General features: G+C 49.3%; 1 protein-coding gene across 1 annotated transcript in view; it reads right to left on the reverse strand.

The window, feature by feature from the left end:
• The window catches only part of TMEM117 (transmembrane protein 117), a 314,883-nt gene that overhangs the window by 59,585 nt on the left and 235,437 nt on the right, over positions 1-19,861 (reverse strand). Inside the window, exon 6 of the mRNA XM_054989399.1 lies at positions 18,411-18,570. Within this exon, the coding sequence (XP_054845374.1) occupies positions 18,411-18,570 (160 nt within the window). The remainder of the gene's footprint in view (positions 1-18,410; positions 18,571-19,861) is intronic.

The raw sequence follows: 19,861 nt of genomic DNA on the forward strand, positions 1-19,861 counted from the left end.
GGGCTACCGGGACCGCGGCAGCACGCCCCAGTCCAGGGACCCCCTCCGTTGGGAACTATGGATGCGCCTCAAAAACATTGGAGCGAACATGGAGCTATTCGATGGAAAGCCCACGTCCGTTCTGATGAAGGCGATCACGGAGTGGGAAGACCAGCAACAGCCCCCAGTACCTCCGTCAGCGCCCCCTTTACCGCCTGACCCTCCCTTCTCGAGTCCCCCGATAGCTGCGGTCCGGGAACGCCCGAGCCCCAACAACCCCTTTAGAGGAAGCGCCGCTTCCACCGATCAGGGTGCAGGATCAGAATAGGGTTGCCCCGAGTCCCAGTCTCCCTCCGTGGGCATAGTTGCCAAACTAAAGCCGGACACATGGGGGAGACCGACAGTGAAGGCAGGGATCGGGACTCCCGGGGAAAAGAAGAAGCCTGCCACTCTCCTCATAGATACCGGAGCTTCACTTAATATACTCCGGCCCACCTTAGTCACTAAGGGAACTCAGACCCCCACCACCATGCAGCTCGCCGGTTTTGGAGGCGGCATGCAGGAATCCCCGGTCTGGCAGGATATCCCCCTCTCCGTTGGGAACCTGACCACCAGGATTTCGGCATGCGCAAACCGGGGAGAAGATGATGGACTTTTGGGCATGCCATTTTTCCGTGCCGAGGGACTGACCATTGACTTAGCGAATGGGCTCCTGTGGCGCATCCCAGGAGGCCCAGACTTCGTCAATGCAATCCATCGGTGCGCAGCCCTTAAGGCCCCCCTTCCTCTCGCCCCCATCACAGGAGACCCCTGGGTTCAGGACTTTCCCGAAGTGTGGGTGACCGACAAGGCCGAGTGTGGGATAGTGAAGGGCGCCTGCGTCCTGATTGAAGGAAAGGACCCCCCTCCCCAATGACAGTACAAGTACCCAGCGGAAGCTGAGGCAGGGATAGCCAAAACTATAGAAGGACTCCTTGAGTGGGACGTCATACTCCCGATGCAGTCCATCTGCAACGCCCCATTGTGGCCAGTTCTAAAGGCAGATGGAGTGACCTGGAGAATGACGGTCGACTTCCGTGCCCTGAATGCCACCACCCCTCCAGTTGCCCCGGTTGTGGCCAAGTACAATGAGATCCTAACGGCCATTGCCGCTGGGTCCCGGTTCTACTCGGTCATAGACCTGGCCAACGCTTTCCATTCCATCCGGTTGCATGAGTCTTGCTGGTACAAGTTCGCGTTCACTTTCCGCGGCCAGCAATACGCATTCAAACGGACACCCCAGGGATTCCACTCCAGCCCCAGTATTTGTCATGCCCATGTAGTTCAGATGTGGGAACGCCTCCAACCCTCCTCGAGGCCCCACGTACTGAGCTACGTGGATGACATTTTAGTCCACGCCCCCACGGAAGAATTAGCCCGCCAAATCACCAGGGAAGTCCTGGAACTCCTCCGCGAGACTGGGTTCAAGGCAAGCAGGGAAAAGGCCCAATTGGTTCAGACCAGCGTCAAGTACCTGGGTCTGACCCTGGGACCCGAGGGTCGCACCCCGGATGCCCAGCGAATGGAGGTCATTTCCAAGCTGCCTGCACCCACCGATGTCCCCTCCCTCAGAGCCCTTCTAGGAACTTTTAACTTTTCCCGAGACTTCATCGAGTCCTTTGCAGACAAGGCTCGCCCCCTTTATGCTCTCCTCAAGAAGAACACTCCCTGGGAGTGGGGACCGGAGCAACAGACAGCCTTAGCCGAGCTGAAGCGCAGTCTGGCCGCAGCCCCGGCCCTAGCCCATCCAGATGTCACCCAGCCATTCTTTATTCAGTTAGCAGTGTCAGACAAGAGCATAGGAGCCACGCTCACCCAGCAGCAGGCGGGAACCGCTAGAGTAGTAGCCTATGCCTCTCGCAACCTAACCGCAGTAGAGACCAAGTTCAGCCCATGCGAAAAGACTTGCCTTGCTCTAGTTTGGAGTCTGACCCATTGGGAATTTATCATAGGAGGGTCACGTACAATAGTTCAAACCACTCACGCGCCTCTCAAATATATCCTGTCGGGAAAAATACAAGATGGACAAGTCTCGAACGCCCGCATAGCACAGTGGACCCTGGCCCTGGTCAACCGCGGAGTAGAATTCAAAAAGGAAACCACTGAGCCACCAGCCCCCTATGGCCTGTTAGTAACCGGGACCGAGCACGAGTGCCCCCTGGACCCACCACCGCAGGTTGTTTGGCCAGTCACTTGGGGAGTCCCGCTAGAGGAAGCCCGACAGAACGGCTTCACATGCTGGTTCTGTGACGGCTCCTCCTTTCACGTTGGAGGCTCCCCTCGGACAGGCTACGGCGCCGTGCGAGTGAGCGACGCCCATACTCTAAAGGGTCCAGCCCACCCCCATTCCAGCCAAGCGGCTGAGGTGCAAGCGCTTCTGGCAGTGCTTGAGTTTGAGCTCCCAGAAAGCCCACTTGCCATTTACACAGACTCGGATTGGACGGCCAAAGCCGCCACGGTCTGGCTCCCGGTGTGGCAGAATCAGGGGTGGAGAGCTAGTGATGGGAAACCCGTAGCCCACCTACAGCTATGGCAGCAAGTAGCCACGCTCCTTCAGTCCCGCACAGGCCCAACACAGGTTACCCATGTTAAAGGACACCAAAAGACAAACTCAGAGACCGCTTATTGGAATGACCAGGCAGACCTCGCAGCCAAGGCAGCCGCCACTGAAAATGCTCCCCTACCGGAACCAGCTACCGATTGCCCCTTACACCCTGTCACCACTCGCGCACAAGCCCGCAGCCAGGCTCAGGGAAATACGGGAACACTAGACCTAGCACAACTACAGCTATCTGACCCCGAAATAGCCGACCTCCTAGCCGCAGGAAGAGATCAGACAGGGAGACTCATGATTAGAGAAGAAGAAGGCATAGCTTGGGCAGTAGATACAGCCGGTGAACGCCACTGGGTAGTGCCATTGGAAGTTAGGGCCGACCTAATTCAGTTCGTCCACGAGCAGGGACACCGAGGCAAGGACCTGACTCTGGAAAGGGTAAAAGAGGTTGGATGGTGGCCTGGCATGCGCACCGAAGTAGCGCAATGGGTAGACAACTGTCTGTCCTGCGCTATGGTCAATGCAGACCCCACCGGACCTAGAGCTCCCCTCCAGCATCAGAGAATTGACGGACCCTGGGCTCGCATACAGATTGACTTTATCGGCCCCCTTCCCCCCACTCCTCGCGGCAATCGCTACTGTCTCACTGTCATAGACCCCTTTAGCAAATGGGTCGAAGCGTTTCCTTGTAAGCGCAACAATGCAGCCACCACAGCCAAACTACTGTTCAACAATGTCTTTTCAAGATGGGGCATCGTGAGAGTCATGGACTCTGATTTAGGCTCACACTTCATCGGAGAAGTCACACAGGAGCTTTGCAAGGCGCTAGGCATCCAGCAACGCTTCCACATAGCCGGCCACCCTCAAGCTTCGGGCGCCATAGAAAGAACCAACCGGACCCTCAAGGAGGCTCTCCGCAAAATGGTTCGCTCCTCCGGGAGAGACTGGGATGAAAAACTCCCCATAATCCTAATGGCCATCAGAGGGATCACCGCAGTTCACGGGCTCACACCCCATATGGTAATGACAGGGCGAAGAATGCAGCTTCCGGAAGCCTTCTGGCTAGATACGCAGCTCCCTTCTGATATGCAGCCCGTAGTGATTAATGACGCTTGGGTCCAGGATCTGCTCTCATCCATACACGCTGTCCACATGCAAGTGGCCCAGAAGTTGGGCACCGCTCAGAAAGATATGGACCGCAAATTAGGATGGGTCAGGAACCCCAGGCAGTGGGAGGAAGGACAGCTCGTTCTGTACAGGAAGTTCTCGCAAAAGGCGCATTCACTAGCAGCCAAATGGCAAGGCCCAGTCCCCATCACGAAAAGAGTCTCCCCAGCCGTCTATCAGGTAGCTATCCAGAGAAAGACAGGAGGCACTTGGCTAAAATACTTTCACGCCTCCCAATTAAAAGAATGGAAAGGGAAGCCGCTGCAAACCGCCCCTCCTGTGTATGACCCTGGGGGAGCCGCCACCAGCCCAGCCCCCCTCTGCCCAGTGATTCGCCAGATATCCCTTCACCCTGGGCCGGAGATACCCTGTGTCCCCTTAGACCAGACCTTTGTAGCCTTAGTATAAAAGAAACAGTAGAATATGTAGATATAGGTGTGAATGTCAAGAGTTTTTTCCAATTCTATTCTTTAACCTCATTGGCGGGCCCCACAGTTGGGACCCTAGGGGGAAACACGGCAACCAAAGCCAAATGGGACCACCACCGAAAGTGATTCTTAATCGGATTGTAAGCCGCATGTTCGGGAAAAAATTGCACAGGCAAAAGAGATTTGCTGTGTGGGAAAGTGTTTGGAGAGGCTTTAGCCCAAAAGTGAATGCAGTCTTCCAACGTTGAAACCACCAAAAAAGGCGATTTCTTTGTTTGAAAACATTTCACCCGCCGTGCTGGTGAAGATCCCGCATCTACGTAGATTCGGGGTCTCGCCTGCCAGACCCACGCTTTCGCATGATGGTCGGCTTTGGCTTTGAGGGCCGTGCCTCCCCTGGAAAAGGACCCCCAGATAGCCCAACATCCCTCTTTTACTAATGTTCATATTCGTCATGGTGAGTTGCTATACGGCGCCACCATCTAGTACGCTTTAGTGCAAAGGTAAAAGACCCGCCAGTATTTTGTAAATATATGACCTCTGGAATATGTTATTGGGGTGCGTTCGCCACGCACAAGGGGCAGCGTGCCTCATTTGCATAGCCAGGATCCCCCGCGCCAAAATGACCCCCGAATAACCCAGACCCAGTGGCGCCGGCAGATCTCAGCCGTCTCCGCCGCTTTTCGATAAACGCCGCCGAGCGCCCTCGGCTCCACTTCGGCCCTTTCCGCCAGCAGCCGCCCGCCCCACGTAATCTTTTCCCTTGCCCGTACCGTACAAGGGAAAAGAAGGGGGGGAGACATATTGAAGTTATAATGAAGCCCTGCCAGGCCTTCCAAGTGAGGGCAACCTGAAAGTAACCCACGCCCGTGTGCTTTTGCTTTGTGTGTTTCTTTCTTTTAACATGAAAATGGGGCCTCCCGAGGGAGTCCCTCCAAAAATTGATCCTAGGAAAAAATATGGTCCGCCGAAATACATACATGAGGTCCTGCAAAAAAGCAGAGGGAAAAAGGCAAAGCAAAAGCAAACCATCATAGAACATACCTTCAACCCTAACCACCCCTACTTAAAAATTATTTTAGAAAAATAGGACGAAAGTCTCCTTTAGCAGCAACCCTTATAGTTAATGGAAACCGCTCTCTAGTTTTTTTCCTTTCAAAACGGCAAGGCCAGGCCGAGCCGGACCGATAGCTCTCAGCCCGCAAAATAAAAGCAGCCCGCCACCGAGTAAGGGGCACCCGAAGGCCACATAGTCTAGGCACCCAGGGACCCCTGGGGCGAGTTTGCATAATCCCGCCTAACGCACAGCCGACCCTTGCTCGACGTAAAGACGTCCCCCCTGAAATATACACGCTTTAGAAAGAAACCTTCGCACAGGAGTTCCCCAGAGCAACAAGCTGGAAGGCTCGCTTAGTGCTCCGGGACTTCTCGTTCGAGCCCCACCTAATAGACAGTGCTGGCAGAAAAACGCTCTCCCTTTTTCTTTTTCCCCCTTTACTTCATTTATTATGCTGCAAGAAACTCAGGGAACCTGTACTTATATCCGCAGGTCTCCCCAGGATATTTTCACTACAGAAAGGAAAGGAAGGCCAGGAGATGAGGCACCTGGCTACTCTGTGTTTGCTCGTGCTGGCAGGCACCCTAATAGAGGGACGCCCGTCCAAATTAATGCCCTACCCCCACTGGAGATGTATCAATACACTAGCAGGGAATGAAATGATGGTCTGCAAGGTTGTGCAGCAGATCAATATGACCACCCCCATGGATCGCACTAACTTCCGCAGTTGCGAAGAGCAGTGGATCCGACCCCCAGAGCTTGTTATTTTATGTGTGGGAGTGAAAACTATGTCCCAGGAACTAGTATGCTACTCGCCTACTGACACAGTGTCACCACTTGCTCCGATTCCTTGTATGTTTCTTCCCCGTATCAGGCCAGCCCCCACCGCAGTCCCGGTGGTAGACAAATATACCACCCCTACCAACTTCGAAACCTCGCCATTTGTCACTGAGGCTTTCGGACCATACTGTGAAGTTATCTTAGTGTCGGCCGCAGTATGGAAGGCAGGAGACCCCTTTAGAATGACCATCCTACTAGGCACTACTACCATTGAATCTGCATCAGTCACTATCACGCCCCCTTCAGGCACAGTTCTCTCCTTTGCTATAGAGCGCTGGGAGAACCTGACCTGGATTGTAAAAGAGGAAGACCTAGCCAAACATGGCCCACCCGATTGGATACTGGTTCAGCAGACGCCCGAATGCCAAACCAAGCCCCTAGTAGAGAAATTTCACCGGCTTGGGCTGCTCTTTGTAAATTTGACTCATGAACCAGGCAATTATTCCCTGCTGATCCGGACCCAGGAGACCCACACCATCCAAATTGACCCTTTGATTGCTAGCAATGAACAATTAAGCCAAGGCGGCACGCATATAGTGGGCTCCCATGTTTTGAAAACTGACATTCGAGAGAGAGTTCTAGTCCGCCCGCAAATGTCTTTAAAAGAGATCCGCATAGACTTAGCTGAGCTAAATATAACCCAGAGGCTGCCGCAGTGCGCTCCCTATCTGGAGGCCGGTAGCAAGGGTTGGAATGCATGGCTACAACTGTGGATCGATCCCTCTCCCTCTCTCTCGCGTGCCAGACGAAGCATCGCCGACTGGACTGCTCCTGCAGCCGGAGGCTTAGCAATCATGGATTCGGTCAATATTGAGACTCTCGCTAATAAGTTTGCCCATGTCACGACTAGCATCTCCGACTTAGGTAAACCGGTGGTGCAGTCCCTAAATTCCATTTCAAATGGGCAACACGAGATCAGCTCCATTTTAGTTAACTGGGAGAGTCAAATTGAAAGAGATTTTTCTCTGCTGCTCAGAGGAACACAGTCTGTGGAACGCAACGTGTCAATAGCCATGGCATGTATGCAAGCCCAACAATTAAATCAGGCTGTGGCCATGGGGCTAATTCGGCAAGCCACGGACGGGCACTTGCCCCTGGAAATTAAAAGATTGATTATGCCCAAATTGTCACCCATAGAACTGGAGCTTGAATCCTGGTGGTCTCTCGTAAATTCCTCATTCTCACCGACCACCCAGGAGCTTAAATTATTTTTATTAACGGCCAGTGCGCACGAGTCATTCCATGTGTATCCAGTCGTGCCTCTGGGACTCCAAGTCAGCGACACCGAAGTCCTCTACGCTCGCCACCCCGACCATTGGGCCCGCTTCACCCCGACTGGATGGCAGCTCGTCAGCCTCCAAGGGTGCCAGCATCGAGACCAGACCGGCTTCATCTGCCAAGACCAAGCCTTTGCACCTCATCACCCCTGTGTAGCCCCGCAAGTCGACGCCCTCAACGAGTGCTCTTTTGAGGTCGTCCGGGAGAACAGCTCCACTGTCGTCTACCTTGGGAAAGGATGTGCCTGCGTGCGAACGGCCTGCGACTTTGTGGTCCTGAATTCGTTCCAGCTCAAGCCCGTGATCCCGGGAGTCAACCGCTGCTTCTGCAACCTGTCTTCGGTAGCAGCCTGCGATTTCACCTACACGGTACCGGTCTGGACCCAAGAAGAGATCCTGGTGGCACCCTCCGTCTATTGCTATGTGAAGCCAGTCCCCCTCGGCATCGGTCTGGAGCTAATCCACGAGCTCCTGACCCACCTGCAGCTCCACCGCACCCTCCAGAGCATCCAGAGGGACGGGGACACTACTGCTTTGGTTGTGTCCCACAACGGAAAGGAGATCCTGGACCTGGTCCAACGAATCAAGACCACCGGTGAGCACTCGTGGTGGGAAACCCTCTTTGGCTGGAGCCCCACTGCCACTGGAATTTACAATTTGGCCCTGCACCCGATCATTGTTATTTTGGCCTTTCAAGTTTTGTTGTGTGCCTCACTGCTTTACCTGGGCTGTTGGAGCCGCCGACAGCTCCAGCAACTCCAGCTGTCTTACCGCCTGGATCACTATAACCCCGACCTTCTTCTGCCTTAAAGGTTGTTCTTGGCGCCCTCCTTTAACCCTTGTTTGTTTGCTTATGTTATTATGAACTATGCTTGGATTTTATTATGTGTACGGATCCTGGACCAGCCCCATGGACGCTTTGCTGCCGGACACCGCTCCGAGGCCCTCTTGTGGACTAGGGGGGGACATATCTCTCTGCCTCTCAGCCCACGGCCCGTCTCCAAACGACCGCCAGCAGCGCCACCTCCATGAGGACTAGAACTGTGTGCCCGAAGCCCTTCTTGCCGCCAGCCGACCCTGCTCTGCGGTTTGACGCAGACAGCAAGGGGGGGTGGAAGCGTGTTTTGGGACACATGGACTAAGCTTGCTTGTTCCTGTATATATGCAACCCAGTCCAGCAGCTGTACTGCGGACTGAGCCGTCTGTGATCTTTGTTGCTCTATGGTCTTATGAATTTCTTGCCATTGCTTTTTATGAATTTTACTCCCATGAATTTAGCCCCGAACTAGTCCCTCCCTCTATTTGCTGCAAGTGCGCCCATGATCTTCCCATGAACTGGGACCCTTTGATCACCCCCTATTAACTTTGTCCCTATGAATTTGATTTTAACCTTATGAATTGCCTTTTTAACCTGACTCCCTCCGCCGAGGTAATTCTAACCTATTTATCATTTTATGAATTAGGTTTTATCCGGGACTTCTCTTGAGCAGTCTCTTTTAAAGGTTGTTTTATTCCTGATTTTAAACTTTATGAATTTGGTTTTAATCTGGCTGCATGAGTTAGCCTTTTAATAGCGAAGTTTATTTTTCTGCCCCTATGAGCCCTTCCGCCGCTTACCCCTCATGAATTGTTTCCCCGCACTTGCTTTTACCATTGCTGCTTTTATCTATGAAATTGGTTTTAACTTCCTGAATTATTGTTTTAATCCTATATATATGTATTTATGGTTTTAATCACCCATGAATTGTTCCACCCTCGATGAATTGGTCTATGCCTTGCTTGCACATTTCACTTTTACCTTGTATGAATTGCTTTTAATCCTGCATTCATGAATTGTATCCATGAATTGCCTTTGCTTTTAATTCTATGCCTATGAATTAATCCGTGTATATGAATTGCTCCTGGTTTTTAATGCTTTTAACCCATCATGAATTCCGTATGAATTACCTTCATCCATGAATTAATCAATGTACACAAATATGAATTATTGCTATTTATATGCATGAATTGCTCATTGCTGCCTATGAATTGCTGTCTATGTTGACTGTAGCACTTAGCACACCCCCTGGTGTGAACCCAGAGACCTGCAGCCCATTGGCTGATCTAAATTGCACTTATTCGGTTAGGTGGTTCTCCAAACTAAATTTTTGAGTGACGCCTCCCCCTCCTTCCCTTCCCACTCCTTCTTCGCTCGAAGCTCGACCACCGGACATTGCCGACCACCTTGCCTTTGAAGTCAAGTTCGGAGACCCGCGTGCCTGACGTCCCGGGGTCTCCGAGGGGGGGAATTGTTGCCAAGTAGGCCCCCTCCCCTGCTTTAAGGCCTGCCATGAACTGTGTTAAAGTTTCCTGCATTACTGTTTCACTGCTACTACACAAAGACTGCTTTGCACGTGTGTGTTCTAATACACGTGTCAGTTTCCTGCCTGCGTGTCAATTACCTTGCTGCTGCTATAGACTGTGTAGTTTACTGACTCCATGTTTGGATAACTGCACAAAGGACTCTCTTTCTGGGCAGCCCTGCCCTGCCCTATATCTGGACTTCCCAGTGTGCATTTGGACTCTGTTACAAGTGTGCCCCGTGCCTGCACTGCCATCTGCCACGGACCGTGCCTGTTCCCTGCTTTGGACTGTGTTTTAAAGTGTTGTTCCCGCTGCCTCCATGGAAGCCTGCCTCATATGGGCCCAAGCCGCTGCTAGCAGCCGGGCGCCTGCCGGGGAAACCTCCAGCGAGCCTGGCTAGGTGCTCCCTGGTCAGTTCCCGCCTGGAGCCTCCCGCGGGTCGGTCCCCGAGCTTGCCCTCGCTACCGGGCAGCCTGCGAACCAGCCCCAGCTATGCCCAGCCGGCATCCATGTTCTCAGGCAGCCAGAAGACCCTGAGAAGAAGACTGCTTTGGGAAGCCATTTCGGTGAAGCGGGCACACCACGTCCGCAGCGAGAGCCCCTCGCCCCGCTCTGCATATCTTAGGAGCCGCCCCGGAGAAGAACTAAGTGCCGACCATCCCAAGCACTTAGAGAATGCATCTCAAAGAAACCTCCGCATTCCAGAAGCTGATGACATCAGGACAAGCCCTGTCCGCTGGAACATCCTTTCAGCCCACTTGGATTTCCCCCTCCCTCTTTTGTCCCCTCTTCCTGAGGTGTCACTTATCACAATCTGATTACCAAAGTGGCCCATCCAAGCCATTTAGTAGCCCATTAGAGCCTTTGTTTTAATCTGTGAGAACCACCAAGTACAGCACCAGCCCCAGGGTACGTTTTGGGGTATTTAAGCTGGTCTCTCAGACCACTCGGTGCCTCGGCCATTCCCTATCCAGACTTCCTTGCTGTCCGTCTGTGGTTCCAGTGCTGGCATTGGGCCACCCTCGCTGCTGTGTCTCTGCTTCGCCCCAGGATAAGTGAGTATTCCCCCCTATCATCGTTGGGAACCCGCTAATGCGAACGTCTCTGTATTTCCTACTCTGTATTTCCTAGATCTTGTGTGTTCCTTGTATGATTGTGCAAGTTAGGCTTATGCCACACCAAATACACGTGTTTGGAACTTATTTGTTGTCTGCCTCTTTTTCACTAGAGTGTCTGGGATTGGGACCTCCGTAAACATAGGTTATGATCCGCGCTTAATATTTAGTTACAGACTGCTATAGCTAATTCCCCATTATAATAAAGAGCAGTTCTGGTAACAGTGCCATTTTCTTTTCCCAGCCTCCCTTGCTCTTTTTCTCACTTCACTTCTATTTATAGTTCTGAGAGAGTATCAGAGGTTCCGGATCCAGTTTGCTTTTCGAGTCTTTGGTTTTGTCCAGCTTGTAAATTGATATTTTCGTCTACGTAAAATGGAATGGTTTTATGTGGGGAAAAAATTCTTGTCGCTTTCAATTAAAAATATTTAGTTCTACGTCACAAGCTCAACATGTAATTACAATTCCGTTCGCCCAACATGTAATTCAGTTGCATCTGTGATGTTAATGGAAGGCCTTTGTCAGTGAAGAATTGAGCCGATGGCAGATGTTCATGAGAAGTTTTCCTAATTCCTGCAAAAATTCATTATACATCTTTGAGACATCAAACCACCTCAACTGACATCCATCTCATCTGTATTTTCCTTTTCCTATAATCATTGATACAAAGTTAGCTTCACACTTACGGGCCCTTCACCTTTTCACATCAATGGACACACTTCAACCCACCTGAAATATTAACCATTTCTGTTTTGATTCCTGTTGGTGAATAGATGCCATTATATTGTTACAAGTGAGGGGCCCAAATTGTGGGTGGGGGATTCCAGAGAGCCATGCCAAGCTCCCTCGCCCCAGTCAGCAGCAGGGCTGGGTTTGCACCACCAGCAGCAAAACCTCCAGCTTTTCCTCCCCCCCCCCCACCACCTTAGCCACAGTGCAGATGCAACGGTGGAGGGGAAGTATTGTTTCTTTGCCACAGTCACTGCCATGGAGTATATTTTACAATGAGCTTTCACCCGTGTCTTATCAGATTTGTCCCAAGTCTTCCTCCACTGTTTCTCTAGCTGTCTCCCTTTTATTTTCATCGCCTGCAGCCTCTCAGTAAATCCAGGGGCTACCTGGGTTCTAACATTTGAGAGAGTGGGAGTGATTGTGTCTGTTGCTCAGGTAATTTCATTCCAGAGGTCATTACGGCATTGACAGAAGCACCAGCCATATCAACAGGAAAAATCCCATTCATATTCATCTTGCTCCCCGAGTGGATCATTTTAATAGATCCCTGCAGAGGCTTGATGTCCCTGTAAGTTTAAACCTGAACAAATAGTAATTTGTTCATGACAAAAGAACCAACATCAGTTCCTCCATCCTCTCATCACATTTACCCTGCCCAGAACAAAATACCAGATCAAGAGTGTGACCTGCACAATGCGTAAGACAAGTGATTGATTACCTGAGACAGGCCCATGGTTAACATGAAGGCTGTGAAATCTTGAGCCACTCCTGACAAGACTGCCTTGGCATGAATGTCGAAGTCCTCCAGGATTACAAGTCTGTGGGTCCTCAACCACCCCTGAGACCACCTCAGCCAGGCAGACTGTTAGGCAGCAGGGTGGGAAGTACACCAGCAGAATCTCAACCCAGTTACTCAGTCTCAACATTAAATGCACAGTGTCAGACGTGGAAATGTCCTGGATGGGGCTCTGTGCTTAGGGAGCAGAGTCTCCGTAGACTACAGCAGCACTGCTCCCTGCCAGCCAGATCTGGGCTGGTGTGTCGCCAAATACTCCAGGGCAGCTGCCTTAAAGGAACACAGCCCAGTGCTCCATGCACTTGAGAGAAAGTGTTTTAAGGACAAGCATTAATGAATTATTCCCTCAGAACATAACTTTAGTTATACCTCCTGATCTGCTATTATGGTAAGGTCAGAAATGTCATCATGCCTGATTAATGGAAATGACTCATAGAAAACGTGCAGAGTTAAGATTCAGTTACAAAAATAGGTCATAAATCCCTGAATATTTCCGTGCAGAAACCAACACAGTATTAATTTCTATTCAGAATCATCTATTCCTTCACAGAAATGTTCATCCGGTGTTTGAAGATATGCTTTTTCCATGGAATACAACCATAGTTACTTGCATTGTCAGTGATTAATCTCCCAATAAGTTACCAATACAAGATTTGCTGGAGAAGTATTTTCTTAAGTATGTGATTGCTTCCAGAATTGTTAGATGTAGATTTTAGACTTATTTTTGAATCTGCTCTAGTGTACCTAAGTGTGTATGTGTTATATATATAACTCAACTCTAGGAAGAGAGGTTAGACACCATTTGTTGTGCTCTCAGCATGATGAATTAGGAAAGGGTAAGGTGCACACAGACTTGACAGATGCCACTAATCATATGAAGCCTGGATAGGAAGGTCAGGGTGCACATGAAAGCTGATGGATAAGCTAAAGACCTGAGAAAAAACAAATTTGATTGATAGGAGGTCAACAATTAACCTTGATTCCCTGTACCCAATTAATTTAGCCCAGAAGGAGAAAGTCAAACAAGTTGGATGAGGTGGGTCAGAAAATGTGTTAGTCAGGAGAGATCGAAGAAGTAAAAAACATACATGGAAGAAGTTAAAAATGCTGAAGCAATGGACGGGAAGAAAGGCATAATAGTCTACAGAAAAGCATGTAGTCTACAGAAGCACCCATGTAGCAACTTCACTTAGCACACCAGCATTTATCAGTCTTCTGCAATATCATTAAGGCTGTAACATGGAACTTAAAAGACAATCTTTGGAGTATCTAGATGGGCTTCTGTCTTGGTTCACAGGAGCAGAGATCTCTTATGGATACAACTTATTATGTTTCTGCTGGTTGCTTTAATAGTTTGAGGCGTCCAATGTCTCTTTTATAATTTAGATAATTTTTATTATGTTATCTGCCTTGGGTGCTTGGGAGAAAGGTGAGCTCATAAATGTTTTGAACAAATACAAATTTGAAATATTTGGTAGTTTCAAGAAGTGACAAAGCTCTGCATTTTCTGGATTTTTAACCTTGTGTTGTTAATGTATACTTATAGGCAATAAAGCAATTAGCGATCTGCTTTGCTAAGTTATCTGGAGCTAGTCAACAAATAACTGGACTTGCCAAAACCTGGGGGGGGGGGATTTTCAGCACAATCCTGAGGCCCACTGTGCTAATGGAGCCCATGTACCTGCGTACCGGTGGCACTACTTATCTGCTCCCTAAGGACCTTTGTGGGAGAGCTACCTCAGTAGCTGAGCTCAGCAAGGTGCAGCAAGGCCACAGCAGGAATTTCAGGCCCCCTGTTCCCGTGACAAACCAGCCAGCATCCCCCAATAGCTGCACCACCCCCATGACAGGCTGTGAGTGGCAAGCAAAGGCACAGCCAATGCACAGGCCACGAACCTCACTGCCCATCGACAGCCAGCTGGGGACTACATGCCCCTAAGATCATGATACCCACATCAAGGCAGGGGTGAGCCATGGGGAAGGGCCCCCTTGTTTCCTAGAGGAGCCAGCTGAGCCATCGATCCCCTGCCCACCATAGGTGGCCCCACTGGTGCTGCCTGCCGATGCCACCTCCCCTGTGAGCACATGTGCTGCAGTCCTGAGGAGGAATCCGTTCTGGGAGGGGCCCCACACACAGGCAGGGGGAGCTTCCTGGCTGAGCAGCAGGCAGGACACACGCCCACCCCACAGAAGTACAGTCTGCTGCAAGGGAGAATGGAGTGGATGCCCTGCCACAGGGGACGGACTCACCAGGGGTACCAGCAGGGATGGCCCTGGAGTACATCACAGGATTAGCTGGTGGGCAGAATCCCTTGGACAAGGAGGAAGTCACAAACCACCTGGGGGCGAGCTGCACTCACCAACGGGATGGCATCCCGGCTGCCCAGCTGTGTCACTGGTGGTGAACTCACAGTGTGCCCCGGGCCACTCCTGAAGGTGGGGGAATGGCGGTGGGCTAGGTGCTAGGACTGGCCATCTGGGCCCCAGGCATGTCGCCCAGGCCCCAGGATGCCTCCCCACTGCTGTGCCCTCACCTCCATCCCCTTCCATGTCCACATCCCCAGTCCCGGGCTCATCCACCACACTGGCCAGCTCCAGCTCCTCCCGACTCCCCTCCTTGGCCCCTGGAGGGCTGTTTACAGGGTCCTCCCTCACAGCCTCCCTGCCCATGGCACTTGATAGCTCTGGAGTGGCATCCACACCAAGTGATTCATCTGCACAAGAGAAGCAAGAGTGCTAGTGGCCTGTGAGGGGGGCCAAGGCCCCCAGTCTACTCCATGCAGCACTGTTCACCCTCGTCATGAGCTCACTGGACAGGACCTTGTTGACAAGGCCATCCACTACAACAGGTAGGATCACCAAGACCATGACTGCTTCCCCCCCACAGCAAACCTTGCACTGCCTGCTCATACAGAGTGCCTCCAGCCATGAGGGTGTGCACACGTTTCTGAGCTGGCCCAAAGGAGTCATTCCAGTGCATCATAGTAGACAGCTCCATCTGTGTAGCATGCCTCAGGGCTGACACTGACTCCATTGTCTTGTGACAAATGGGCCATTGGCGAGTAGTGGCCAAGGCACCTCTTGCCGTGGTGAGCCTGGTGTGGCCCATGACTAGGCTGTACAGGAGCGCCTTCTCCTTCTGTGCCGGTCCTAGCTCCTCTCAGAGATCCTGGATGGCTGCCCTATCCAGGCAGAAATAGTTCAGGAAGGTGTTATCCCAATGCAATATTGGGATTGCAGATGCAATCTTGGTATTGCCTGGCCTGGCGCTTTCTTCAGAACTGACACACCACCCAAACATACAGTGCAGGCAGGAGATGGATCAGGCAGATCCCCGGGCTTGGCGGCAGCAGGAACAGCCACCCAAGCCAGCAGTGGAGTGCTGTGGCAGGGGCACGGCCGAGCGCAAGCCCCAGTGGTGCAGAGGGTGGCTTGACAGCCCTCCCCCCACACTTGGGCGAGACTCCCATGTCCCACCCCATTTGTCTTGCCCCAGTACCCCTCACACAGTGGTGTGGCAAATGGGGGTGGGACATGGGAGGCAGCGTGTGGTGGCAGCCCCCATAGGATCAACGAACTCCCTCTCTGTTCAGGGACCGAGCCACCCAACAGCCTGAGCCAATTCCCAATACTGTGGGCAGGAAGTTCTTACAGGAATTGAAAGAGTTATGCAACTCAGCTCATGTGGTTGCTGATGTTCATGGAATATTTTTGCACCCCGGAGAAGCAGCTCCTGTGCCATTGTGTATTTATGTTATGCGTACATGATTTTGTACATGTGTTTGTGCAAGCATATAAGAGGACATGCATTTGTGAGGAGACCCCTTCATAACCTCATCCCGAGAGCATGTCTTTGATGCAATAAGGCTAATTAAATGGATTAGGCTATTCTGCAGATTCTTGACTTTTTCTTTAAAAAAATAGTTTTTCAGAGGGTTTTTAACAATAAAGAAAAGAATAAAATTTCAATGTGAATGCTAGCATGCAGAAACATTGACCCTAATAATTTTGAGCTTGTATTAATGCAACTATCCCCCTCACCCCTGCTTCCCATGTTGAGAATTATTTTGCAGGCTAAGTTAGTACTTTTCTGTTGCTAAAATTAGTTTGCAATGTAAGTAATGCAGAAATAAAACTCAGTATAGACTCCAACAAAACGAGACTTCTTTCAGGTACTTAATTAACACGAAACAACTGCTCTGTGGAAGTGACCATTTACAATGCCAATGTTAGGCTTTACATCGGCACTCAGAGCATGAATCTGTCTGATACTTCTAGTTTAGTTAGAAACCTCTCATTGCAAGATTTTTTACGTGCAATTTACTACCCACCTGAGTCAACCTGACTTTATTGCAATGGCAATTCACTGATGCCACAGCCACCTTGTAAATAAGATGAGTCATCTCAGTTGTGCATCTTGGATAAATACCTTTACATAAATAACAACTCTACAGTGCAAGCATCATTCAAAAATGCAATTAAGACTTACTCTGTGCAGTAAAAATATGAAACAGCACCAAAGCCAGGGATTTTCAAATGAAGTTTCCCTCCTAAGCTCGATAGCCTCAAGGTCATACTGTGGGGACTTCATTTTTCACAGTCAAAAGAATGATGTAGTAATAATGGTGGTAGCGGACGGTACCATCACTGTGCCTTTAGTATAATGATATTCAGTGTATATAGGATAATGTATGGCCCATTCTTATTCATGTTTTTCACTGAAGCCACACAAAGTGGATTCATTTTTTAGAAGGCCCCTTGCATTTTATTAAGCACAGTGCTGTAAAAAAGGCAAAATCTGCATAGCATTTTTATAGTGAAGTCTGTACATATCATTATACTCGATATCCAGGGGCTTGACCCATGCATATATCTATCTAGCAGGGCTAGGCACACTGGCACAGTGACTATTTGTGGTTCTGCAAACACAGAGTAATCTATAGGTTTGCAAAAAAAAATTCTTAGTTAAAAAAAATCTAATTTAGGGATAACTTGGCTTCAGTTGAACATCTGTCCATACTCAGATACTAAAAAAACCTAAACCTTTGGAATTCAATGCAACAACACAAAATGGCTCATGAAAACTGATGGTCGCCAGTAGAGGAAGAAAGGTGGGCAAGTGGGGCCAGTGAGGAAGGGGGTGGGGGTAAACTGTAACCAGCAATGAGCTAGAGCTTGTAGAGATAAGGGCAGGGGGGAGATCTGAAATGGAATGGAGAACGGAGAAATGTGGGATCTTTCTTTCTTTCTTTCTTTCTTTCTTTCTTTCTTTCTTTCTTTCTTTCTTTCTTTCTTTCTTTCTTTCTTTCTTTCTTTCTTTCTTTTATACCTTGCCTTTCTGCCATCAGAGCCACCAAGGTAGCTGCAAGTCCTCATGGATCCCCGACCATGGCAGAGTGGAGATCTGACCTTTTGTCTCCCAGATCCTGGCCCAGTTGTATACAGATGCAGCGCCACATGGCCTTGTCTTGACCATGGGCTGTAGTTAGCTGCACAATTTAAAAGAGCATGGACCGGATGGACTACAAGAAATGATCTCCTTAGAAACAATGGCTAGCAGAAAGAAACCCGACACAAGAAACTGCTAGTGGACTCACCTGATGAGAAGATATGTGCATTAAGAGAATGAGATAGACTCCTGAGAATGATTATTAATGCCTTCCATTGTATTATGTAACCATATATTTACATTTTAATGGTCTGTAACTTGCGTTTCATTATGTTATTTCAACCTCATAATGGAGGCTTTTCATTACAAAATGACAACCTTTACTTTTCCTCCTTTCCTGCGTGCCATTTTGGCAGACAACACCCTATTTGGAAAGTCACCAGGCTCTTACCTGGCAAAAGAAAGCTGAGGAAGTCAGCAATGTTTTGCAGTTATACTTTTTTTTTTTTAAAGGCCATTTGGCTTTTAAAAACAGTTCCGTAAGAATACTGATGTCACCTAAGTCTAATAATAGCAATGGCAAAATAAACATTTGTTTGATTTCAGAATGTCTTGGCTGAACAACATATGCAGAAAGGTGATCTACTGAGAAGGCAGCTTCAGCACTTTAAAAGGGATTTTAGGAAAAGTGTACCTGCATGACAATAAGAAGGTCAAAGACTAAGATGAAGGAAGCCAAAAAGGCTCTGGAAACTTCATCACTTGGCAGGAATCCACGATTCAGCTTGTCCCAGCTGATCCAGTCGGTTGTGATGACAAGCACAACCACCGAGGTCAAAGTGAACAGAACAGTCCTGAAAATAACAGAAAATAAGAACAGTTCACCAAAACATACAGTAATGCGGAGAGGAGGGGGTAAATTACAAGGTCATTGTGGTTTATCCTGTAAATGGCAAATTTTAAAGTGCTTCTGAACAATGGGTTGCCATCTGTTTCACTCACCTAATACTCTGCCTTACTGCAGCCCCTGTTCCATGTGATTTTTATTCATGCATATTCCCAAATCCTCAGACTAGCTTTTATGCTGGCCAAGGGAGACTCCCTCCTCCATTTTTCAAAAGTAAAAAAGTTGGTTGGATCCAACCCTATATCCCTTTAAAGTTGGCTGGAGCCAATCCTATATTCCTCTTGCGTCTTAAAAACCTACTATGGACAATCAAGTAATCCTGCGCAAAATGTTTGTAAACTTATGAAGCTGCCTTATACAGAGTCAGACCTCTGGTCTATCTTGCATTCTGTAGTCTGACTGGCAGCAGATTTCCAATGCATCTTGGAGAATCTAAAGATGGCTTTAATAACTGCCTAGTAAAAAAACCCATAAAATAAACACTGAACTACTGGCGCACATGCAGACACAAGATTAACCCACTAATTTATGTATCTAACACATTTTCACTGAACCTATCAGTCATTTCAGCTTGCCTCCAACAAGCATTCAAAACACATTTAGTTTAATAGATAAAAATCAATAAAGCCAACAACAACAGTTTAAAAAAGTTCACAAATGGCAGACATTTACAAACTGTCACAGTTTGGGTCTCTAAGGTGCTACTGGACTTGAATCTTGCTCTTCTACTACAGATCAACATGAAACTAGAGATGAGCATGAAATGGGGAAAAAACCAAAATGAGCAATTCATGTTTTGTCGCATTCCACGAATCACGAACTTTCACAAACTTGTCCCATTTCACGAAACGATTCATTAGTTTCATGGTTCGTCAGAACCTAGGGCATTTCAATGTCCCACTTTATATCCAGAGATGCCAAACTCGTAGGGAGACTTCAGAAGGTTCTTCTCCACCCACCCTCACCCAACAAGCCAGCAAGAACAAATGCTCTAAATAAGAATATAAACAAAGAAAATTAAAGGGGGAAAAGGTAGGCCTCAGTCAAGCTAGGCCCCAGAGCCAGGCAATGCCTTGCGACTGGGGTTGGGTGAGGTGGAGGAAAGAAGGCACCCTCACCCAACAACCTTCCCAACAAGGCCAAGAGCTGAAAATAAGAAAGAGGCTTTTCAGTCTCTTTTAAAGCAGCAGCAAATCCAGCCAAAAGCTCCCAATTCTACTCTCTCACTCCAAATCCCA

Source organism: Eublepharis macularius, chromosome 9, assembly GCF_028583425.1.
Source record: "Eublepharis macularius isolate TG4126 chromosome 9, MPM_Emac_v1.0, whole genome shotgun sequence".
Taxonomy (NCBI): Eukaryota; Metazoa; Chordata; class Lepidosauria; order Squamata; family Eublepharidae; genus Eublepharis; species Eublepharis macularius.